Source organism: Alexandromys fortis, unplaced genomic scaffold, assembly GCF_014885135.2.
Source record: "Alexandromys fortis isolate MF-2015 unplaced genomic scaffold, M_Fortis_MF-2015_v1.1 scaffold_27, whole genome shotgun sequence".
Lineage (NCBI taxonomy): Eukaryota > Metazoa > Chordata > Mammalia > Rodentia > Cricetidae > Alexandromys > Alexandromys fortis.
Genome location: NW_026067952.1, coordinates 14,406,935 through 14,417,306, shown reverse-complemented (window position 1 = coordinate 14,417,306; position 10,372 = coordinate 14,406,935). Strand labels below are relative to the sequence as shown.

The 10,372-nt window shown below is 49.5% G+C and overlaps 1 protein-coding gene across 1 annotated transcript; it reads left to right on the top strand.

Annotated features, from left to right (window-relative positions):
• Nucleotides 1–209: 209 nt before the first annotated feature.
• Defb123 (defensin beta 123) lies at nt 210–9,925 on the top strand. The gene is made up of 2 exons (XM_050151243.1): nt 210–1,129; nt 9,593–9,925. The coding sequence occupies exons 1-2, from the start codon at nt 847–849 to the stop codon at nt 9,736–9,738; spliced, it is 429 nt and encodes a 142-aa protein (XP_050007200.1). The 5' UTR covers nt 210–846; the 3' UTR covers nt 9,739–9,925.
• Nucleotides 9,926–10,372: the final 447 nt, after the last annotated feature.

Here is a 10,372-nt window from a genome sequence, read left to right as displayed (position 1 = left end):
TTACCCTGGAGGTTAACTAACACCCTCTGTTCCTCATCAAGTCCTTGCTTTCCCAGATCCTCGAACGACTAAGCTAAGACTAATTTTACCATAGATTCCTTATTCTGTGAAGCTGATAGTGGCTCTCCTCCAACTGAAACTTCACAGGAAGTAAAAGGCCGCCGGCCACCGTGGTCCTTGTAAGGCTGGTCACTGGGTCCCTTCCCAGACCCTCTCTTATTCTCTTCCTTGTAAACATTCCTGAAAGAACTACTTGACACACGCTTTCTTTTGCCTTTGTGTAAATCTCTGGCAGCCCACCCACTATTTCCTGTCCCTCAGGATGGCTCAGTCACTCTTACGTGTAAGCTCTGTGCGCGCCTTGATTCTCTTGACCTCTATATCAAGAGGGTTCAGTCAAGGAGAATTTGCATAAACAATTGGGAGAGATAGTTAATGGTGGGAATTGTTTGCTTTTGTTGGAAGGTTGGAATACGAGGACCCTGATGAGAGTATTACTAACAGCTGGGGCAGCCACCTTGCTTCAGCTAAGGGAGCTAAAGAAACCAGACCAGGGCACAGAGAACATCTCTTCCTGAATCCCCAGGGAAGGGGCTCAGCCTTGAGCCCAGATCAACCCTGTGCTTGGAGCGGCCTCACATGCTGTCATTGAGTTGGTGTCCCTCCTCCACCCTCCGGTGTTTGTTCCTCTTGTATCAACCTACCCTTGACCAGACTTTGCCCTGCCTGGAACCCCATTTCCTGTTCTCTGCCATTGTCTTTGGTAGCCACTGATGGCATTGGTGTGCGTGGCGCCCCCTTGTGGTGCCTTGGATAAGGTGGTGCAAAGCTGGTTGGGGAAGGCTTATGCTGTGTGGCCTTGGACCTTGGCTGCCCTCACCACCCTCCTGGTCCAAAAGACAAAGGGATGCTGTGGACTCTGTGGGTGTGGCTCCACACTGTAGTCCCGGGGTACAGGGCTGTTCCTGTGGGTTGCTTCTGGCGATCCGAGGGACTTCCACCAGAGAGTCTCGGCCTCCCCGGCTGGCCACTAACTTTGCCACCACTTTGAACTCGAAGCTTTTCAGCACCATGAAGCTCCTGCTGCTGACCTTGGCAACCCTGCTGCTCCTGTCCCAGCTCATTCCAGGTAATGCAGATCTCCTCAGGGAAGGGGCCGGGCAGGGAGACCCTGGCCTTGTCAGCGAACACCCAGGGGCAAGGAGGACTAGCTGCCTAGGGTCTCGGAGGCATCACCATTCCCAGCCCCCTTGCCAGGTGCCGGATCTTAGGTACCAGCGACAACATCCTGAGTATCTATCTCATTCATCACCCACACCATGCTCACTCGGTTCTACCAGGCGGGGCAAAGGGCTAGTGTGGGGGCAGAAGCAGCCAAAGAGAAGGCAACAACTGATCTCTTGTAAAACAGTCCCCCGAATGTTCTAGGCTTAGTAAAAGCCGCTGCCATGGCCAGAAGCTTGTGTGTGCAGCTCCCCCCTCTCTGTGCCATACTTTGTGCCGGAGCCAGGATTATGGAGGAAAAGGGCATGGCTCTCAGACACAGCTAAACAGTATTGTTCCTGAAGCTATGACAAAGGGAAGCCAGGGAACTGGGTACAAGTGAGTAGGGCCTGAGGTCAGCAGAGTCCTGGGAAGTGACTTGAAATTAGGTGAGGAGGGGAAGAGGTGGGGAGGGAAAGGTGTGGGATAAGCAGAAGTAGCATCCCTGGGTGGGGGGAGCATGCGGCCTGTGGGGACCCAGTGCTAAGGCAGGGGTGAGTGATGGGAGCAGGAGAGGAAGCAGCCTGAAGTTGCCTAGAAGGCCAGGTGAGCATCATGGGAGAGTTTAGCTGGAGAAGGTCACCCCTATCCTTCCAACCCCCCCACACACACACACACATACACATGCACCAGCTACCTGCCCCCTCCATTCACTTGTCAGAGCTTCTGTTCACCCCAGGGCTGTCGAACTTTCCAGAATCAGAGCATACTATTTTTCTAAACAAGCTGACCTCAGTTTCCTCCTGTGACCCTGAAACACCCTTCATCTAAGGGAGAAAGAAAAGCCAAGTGCCCAAGTTGGCAAGTGGCTCACCGTTGTCTGCCTGTGACCCTGGCAGCCCTCAGCCCTCACCAGTGTTCAGAGGGCCGTTTGCGTGTTTCTCTAATGACCGTGATGACATTGTGTGTGTAGTCACAGCGGGTGAGATGCCTTGCGTGGAAACCTCGTACTTCGGTCGCCCTTGGCCTTCGTCTCCGATAGCTCACAGTCAGGTGATTTTGTGCAAACCCACCAGGCTTTACCTAGTCCTGGACTTTTCTTGGTAAATTTTGCTTCTTGAAAGTATGACCTTGCTACGACCTGAAACAACTCATTTAAGCTGACAACTAGCATCCTAACCATTGTTCCCCAGTGCCCCACAGGACAGAGATTCTACTCAGTTCCACTTCGTAACAGTCAAAGGGTCTCTGGATGAAAGGGTGCTGAAATGTACATCACTCCAAAGTGTATAAGACAGAGTCAGTGAGATGACTCATCGGGTCAAGGTACTTGCTGCCAAGATTGACAACGAGAGCTTCAGCGCCAAGCCCCTTGCGGTAGGAGAGGACTGGCTCCCGCAAGTTGTCCTCGGTGTGTGTGCCTGCGAGAGAGCAATAAATAAATAAGTGTAATTTTTAAATGTTTAAGGGCTAGAGGGATGCTTCCGTGAGGAAGAACACTTCATGTGCGAGCAAGGGGACCTGAGTTTGAATCCACAGCTCCCACATAAAGAGCCAGACGGGGCTGCACATAGCCCCAGTGCTAGGAGGTAGAGACAGACAGATCCAGGGACTAACTAGCCAGCCAGGCTAGCCAAAGGGGGAATTTACAACTCAGAGAGACCTCACATCAATGTCACGAGGTGGGAAGTGATAGAGAACACCCCACATCCTCCTCCAGCCTCTGCGTTCATGAAACACACGCATGCACGTGCGCGCGCACACAGACACAGACACACAGACACACACACACACACACACACACACACACGGTGGTTCATCTTGACATGCTTGAATTAAAAACTGAGGTCTCGAGGCAGCTCACAGCCATTTGCAGCTCCAGGTCCCGAGGTTCGACACCTCTTCTGGCCGCCGCAGCTGTTGTACAGATGTGGTACACACACATGCAGACAAAAACATTTACATACATAAAATAAAAACAAATCTTTTTTTTTAAAATGAGAGCTCAAATGCTGGGTTTTCCTTATCTTTGTTGTGAAACAAGGCAGAATCACGGATGCAGAAAGCAAACACGCTGCCCAGCAAATGCCACCAAGGACAGGTCCTTGTAGCACTACACAGCTCAGTCAGCTGAGCCCCCCAAGCCCTTCCTGCGCACCCCACCGCAGCTCCCTTCCTCCCCTAAGGGTCCTGACTTGTACAGCTACCAATTTCTTTTTTCATTTCTTCATGAAACACCAAGTTGACATCCCGAGACACCTTTTTGTTTGTTTTTGATTGTTGAGACCGGATCTCGCTGTGTAGCCCCGGCTTGCAGGCATCTATTTTTTAAAATATGCCTTTTAATAGTTCCCTGACCTTCATGGCTCTGTCTTTACGAGTTCTCCTGAAATAGCCAGTCACTGGCCGGTTTCCTCCCACAGTGAAGATTTGCCAATTGCACTCAGGGTAGAATTCACAGTATTCCTCTGTTGTGTAGCCCTGGAATTCACTCTGTAGCCCCAGGCTGCCCTCAGGTTCACAGAGAGCCGCCTGCCTCTGCCTCCTGAGGGCTGCCACCACACTATTCTTAGTGACCTCAAATTGTACCATCCTCAGTGGGGGCAGGGCTCTTTGATTCATGAACTTTATTCTAAATATCCTAGTAACTTGTGTGATGCCTATCCGTCTTTAAGAAGACCCTCCCCCCACAGCCCTGCAATCTCACCACACTACCCTGCTGCAAAGGACACTGCATCCCCAAGGGTCAGTGGGGTTGGCAACACCTTACCCAATGACAAACGTTCTTAACCTGTAGGTCTCGACTCCTTCTGGCCGCACATAGGCACATACATTATTTGTTATGGCAGGAGCAAAATCACAGTTATGAAGTAGCAATGGAACAATCGTGTGGAACAAGCATTTCATGTACAACGTGAAGAACTGTATAAAGGGTGCGGCTGCACTAGGGAGGTTGAGAAATGCTGGGCATGGAGGAAGAGAAGAAGGGTGTGGCTTAAACGTAGCATAAACGATGCTGGGGAGGCTCCCAAGCCAGGCTGGACCACAGGCAAAGAGCTGACATTCAGACCCAGGCTGACACACGCCTTGCAGCACTTGGGAGGTGAGGCAGTACAAGGTCAGCATCCCTCCCAACCCCCCAAAAAAATAAAATAGAGCGTGGGAAAAGGAGAAAGGGAGAGCGAGGGGGAGAATTTGTCTCATCTGCCCCTCGGCACCTCCTCAGCACCTGATGGATATCAACGCTGTTTGTCTGGGCTGGGAAACCTGATTCCTTGGGGGAACTATGGGATGTTCCATCCTCGGGAACAGGATTTCAGATACAAAGTGTCAGTGGGGTCTTTGTTTCAGAAAACCGGGTTTCTCAGCATTCTGACACTTCGTTCAACAAAAGGGTCTGGTGAGTTTATTCCCGTGTGACAGGAAGTTGTAGACTGTCCTTGTCCAGTCCCTGCATCTATCCTGAGTAGGCTCCAAGGTTGACATGAAGGTTGTGCCTTCTTGGTCTGCCTTCTGATGCTAAGTGGCCAATCCACAGAGGGTACAGGAACCTTAAAACAGTGGGCCTTCCCTCCCAGCCCTTACAGCTACACAGGCTACCAACCCACAATGCATTGTTCTCATGTCCCTTTAACTGACTGTCTTACAGCAGCTGCTTTTGCTGCCCGGGGAATCATATCCAGGGCCTCCTATGTCCTCAAGAGTGCTGTCCCTCTGGACAGCAGCTCCAGCCCTTACCAACTACTTTTCTTTTCATTAATTTCTTTCAATTAGAGTACAAAATAAAGGGTTTGTTCTGACATCGTCACACGTGTACATCGGTGCACTTGGCCTGTATTCACCCACTGTGTGAATACTTCCCGAGGAGGTGCAAACAAGGGGCTACTCGCTCCACATGGCACCTGCGACACACCAAAGTTAGATTCCATCCGAGCCCAGCTTAGGGGGCTGAGCAGTTTACTGGGCTTCCGTTATAGGAGCATTGGGGGGAGAACACAGGTGACCCCAAAACAGGTGCACTACCAGTGTCTCAGGCCTGCATGGATAATACATTCCTGTACCTGTATAGATGGAGTCCCTGCCCCATCTAGCCTTCCTGCTCAATCTCAGTGGCTCCTGAGCCAACACGCAGATGGCGCAGAATTATACATAGCTGGGAGAATATGCAGGCGGAAGTGAGAGTCCGGTTTCCTTCCCATTCCCTCCCTCTATGAGGGACTTTCAGTAGGCCCAGCCTGGAGGGTCTCCTGCAGGAAGTCATGGCTGCTCTGACTAAGCTGGCCATGGTAGGGCTGGAGAAAGACTCTGTGGTTAAGAGCACTTGCTACTCTTCCAAAGGGCCTGTGTTGGGTTCCCAGCACCCACATGGTAGCTCTCAATCTTTTGTTACTCCAGTTTCAGGGAATCCTACATCCTCTTCTGGCCTCCTTGAGTACTAAACAAATGTAGTTCACATATGTACGTTCAGGCAAAACTCTCATACACGTAGAATAAAACAAATGCATCGTATGTATGGTGATGGCACAGGTTCACAGTGACGTCACTTACACACACCTGATTTGCCAACGGTCAGTTCCTGGACGTCCCGGGACTCAGTCTGTTTATGCCGCCTGATAGATGGATTGCTGTGATTGGCAGGCCTGTCACATGCTGGCTCTTACTGTGGGGCACGGGTCCATGACCTGAAGAAGAGATCAGGGACATTTCCTGGGAAGATAAAAAGCCAAGCACCCTCTACGTAAGAGGAGAGTGGAGGGGGTCAGGATGCGGCTCTCCTCAGCTGTGATCCTACTGCAACAGCGAACCCCAAAGATTCTAATTTCCTCAGAAACCTCTGGGCTGAAGCCCTGGGGCCAGCAGTGGAGCCCGACTCCCCCAGAAGAGATCCCATGACCCCGCACCCACATCTTTTCATTGTTTTCTTCATCCTTATTGGTTGCCCCCTGGAGAATCCCACGCTGCTCTGACTGCTTATCTCAGAGCACTGGGGATGCCGAGATTCTTGTTTCGCCTTCTCTATGAAATTGTAACATCAAGACAGGAAAGGGAGAGAGGAGGCGTCTTTGCTGGCCCAGTTCAGCCAAACTGTAAATAAATCTGTTTTCCTTAAGGAAGAAAGTAGAGTAATAGCTGTATTTTCAGAGAGCGGCATTCCACAGCACACTCACCCCATATTCTCACATATACGTGCGCGCTCACACACACACACCGCTACCCTCCCTGACCCCACCCCTCCTGGTCTCCTTCCTACTCCCCAGATAATCCCCATCGGCTTCCATGGCTGCATGCATGTACACCAAAGGACAACTTTTGGGAGTCAGATCAGGAAGCAGGGTTCTGGCTACTTGTGATTGTATCACGCTTGAGATTTTCCAGACACTATTTCTTCCTCACACGCTCTTCTTGTCTCTCCCCTCTTATTCCTTTGGTGGTTCAAAACCACGGGCAAGTTGACCTGCTGTTAGCAGTCCACAGTCAGCAAGGCTTTAGTCTTTCTCTATTTCATTTTGAAAAGTTTGTTTTGTGTCTTCAAGTTCACTTATCTTTTTTAAAAAAAAAGACTTTTCTGATTTATTTAGTTAATATTTAGTTAGCCCAGGCTTGTGTAGCCCAGGCTGCCTTAGAACTCACTATAGAGCTGAGACTTGACTCCTAGTCTTCCCGTCTCACCTCCTGGGTGCTGGAATTATACCTGTGTACTGCACCGACTGGCCAAGTTTCTGTATTTATTTTTCTCTTTTGTATATTTTACTCTCACTATGTTTGTGCGCCATACGCATCCTTTGTGTCTGCAGAGACCTGAGGAGGCTGTTGGATCCCCTGGAATTGAAGTTACAGCTTGCTGTGAGCTTTCACATGGGTGCTGGGAACCGAACCTGGGTCCTCTGACAGAGCAGCAAGTGCTCTTAACCTCTGGTCCCTTAAACGCTACAGGCTTTATAAAGTCTTTGGCTTTGGTGGGTGAACACAAAGGGCATTCACTGTCCTGAGGACAGTTCCACCTGCCTCTCTTCGAGGATTCTTCCCCAGACTTCGATGGTTTCCTCACGTGTGTATTCAGATGAGCCTTCAAAGACAGGATGGTTCCTGCTGGAGACCTGCACAGTGTGGGCATGTGGATTTGTTTGTTTTGTTTCTCTCCTCTTTTCTCGCCCCTCTTGTCCCCATCTGAAGTTTTTAATGCTGATTAAAATAGCTGTTGTTACTCTTTTTAAATTTTTTATTAACATTCTCACTGGGGCACTTCCATGCATGGGTCTGACTGCAGCACTTCCATGCATGGGTCTGCATGGGTCTCAATGCGGCACTTCCATGCATGGGTCTGACTGCGGCACTTCCGTGAATGGGTCTGACTGCGGCACTTCTGTGAATGGGTCTGACTGCGGCACTTCCATGCATCAGTCTGCATGGGTCTGACTGCGGCACTTCCATGCATCGGTCTGCATGGGTCTCACTGCGGCACTTCCATGCATCGGTCTGCATGGGTCTCACTGCGGCACTTCCATGCATCGGTCTGCATGGGTCTCACTGCGGCACTTCCATGCATCTATATCATATTTTGAGTCTCTCCTTCCACTTTATGCGTCACTTTCCCCTCTGCCCTCTGGCTGCTCCCCTTCCTCCCCACACAGTCCTTCCTTCTGCTTTCGTGTCTATATTACTCTCTCTGTTCCACATTCCCATCTCTAGACATCTTCTCCTTTCACAGTCCCCTTTCTACCTTCATGGCATGCACGTGTGCATGTATACATTTGTGCATACATGCATGTGCACATTTAATACTTCCACAGCATGCATATGTACATGTTTACTTTTAATACTTTTATAGTGTGCATGTGTGCATATATACATTTAAGTCTGGATTCTATACATGAAAGAGGCAATGTTTCTGAGCTATATAACATCATAATTTCCAGCTCCATCTATTTTCCTAAAAAAAAATCATGATTTCATTCCACTTATAACTGAGTCCAATCCCCTGTGTGCTGGGAGCCGATTTGAGTGGCTGCCATTACAAGATGGCATTTGGCCCTGGCCTCGCTTGATAAATAACTCCATATTAAGGTTGCAGTTCTTCCACCAGAAAACAGGGTGAGTTGTTGTGACCTAGCTGCCCACACTCCCCCTGACCAGCAGGGGAACTTCCTTGTGGTCTATAATTGACAAGGATGTTCCCCTGCTTTCTTTCTGGCAGGTGGGTCTCCAGAAAAGCAGTAAAAGTATCAAAGTGTCAGAGGTTGCTAGGCAGACTCTCTATATAAGCAGCTACAGCTCAGCGCTCGGGGCCCCTTGCTTTCTGCTCTCCCTATAACCAAGAGGCTCCAATAAAGCGTGATTTGGGAAGAATCCTCGTCTGGTGGCTGTTCTTTCCTGCTGGTCATGGAGTTCGCCGCACCTGTGCACATGGACCTCGTTTGCTTTATTCATCTGTGGGCAGACATCTAGACTAAGTCCATATCTTGGCTATAGTGAATGGTGCAGCCATAGACACAGATGTGTGAGTATCTCTGATAGCACAGACTACTGTAAAGGCCCTGAGCATATTCAGGAACGTTACATGTGGGTTCTATGGCCATGCTAGTTTCAGCCTGCTGAGGAACCTCTACACTGATATCCATAGTGGCTGTGCAGGTTCTCCCTCCTACCAGCCGTGAGCAGGAGTTCCTCTTCTCTCACATTCCTGCAGGCATTTGTTGTCATTTCTTTCCTTGGTGACAGCTGGAAATGTTGCTCTCCTTCTGTGCTCTAAGGAAACACCCAGAGAGGGCAAGGCTGTTGCTGAGGGTGTAGGAGCTGGAACTCCGAGCCTCCCCTCCAAAGGCTTCCCTTTCCCTTCTCCATGTCTGGGCCTCAGTCAGACTTGTTGGAAGGAAACCCGTGATTCAAATGGACCTTAAAGATGTCATTCCTCTCAGGGACACCAAGGCATCTGTAGGTCAAAGCGGAACTGGCACTTCATGGAGAAATGGGTGTGGGCCTTTGTTGTGTCAGGCAGCAAGCGATGTCACCCCACACAGCCTGCGGTTGGACATCATTTCCATCTGTTCCCCTTCTTTGGGCCAACCAGTGTAGCTGTCTCCTCTTGTGACTATCAGAACTCTGTTTCTTTCTTAGTTTGTGGGGTTTTTTTTTTTTCGACAGAGTTTCATGTAACCCAGGCTGACTACAACAGTTCTTTAAAAGCAGATTTTCAAAGTTCCATCCTTTGTCATTTAGTCCAGATTCACAGTCAAAGAAGGTAGGGGGGAAATGGGGTCAGAAAAACAACAGTAGGTAGGAGGGGTCAAAGGGAAAGCGGAGGGTCTTCCCACCTGTGTCAGCTCCTCCAGTCCAGAGCCACCCTCTCCTTAGGACTTCCATGACCTCCTTTCACTCCTCTTTCTACCAGGTGATGCTCAGAGATGCTGGAACCTCCGTGGCAAGTGTCGCCATCGGTGCTCCAGGAAGGAGAGCGTCTACGTCTACTGCACAAATGGGAGGATGTGCTGTGTGAAGCCCAAGTACCAGCCGAAGCCAAAGCCGTGGATGTTTTAAGTACCCTGAAGACTGGAGAATGCAGTTCGCAAAGTTGTCCTAGGTTGAGCTCATGGGTTCTTGTGCTCAGTCAATAAATGCATCCTGCCACCCCTTTGTAGCCTGCTTACCTAGACTAGCGATTTTCAGGTTTGGGAAGTCAAAACTATAATAACCGCCATCATAATAAAAATGTGGCATCTCTGTCTCTCATGGGTGAATGGTGGAATGTTCTCGAATCCACTAGGCAGCTAACAGAGATGTGCTTGTGTGCATTTGTATTTCTAGAATTATCTAGGTAGAAAGCATAAGGTGCGATCATTTTCAGAGGTTGACTCAATCCTTTCTCAGTAATCCCACTGCCCTCATACAAATGACCTTTGATATTGTTAACCTCTGTGACTTCAAAATCATTAATTTGAAATTCTGAGACCTTCCTTGCATAAGACACAAGAGTACTCCATCACCTTGATATGCAGAAGTGTATTAACAAGCATTTCAGCTGTCTAATAGGAGAAACTAACAGCCATCAGCGGAGGGAAGATGTGTCTGTACAACCATCAGCAGAGGGAAGATGTGTCTGTCTGTACAGCCTTCTAAATGTTGTCTATTGCTGTGATGAGACACCTTGACCAAAAAGCAAGTTGGGGAAGAA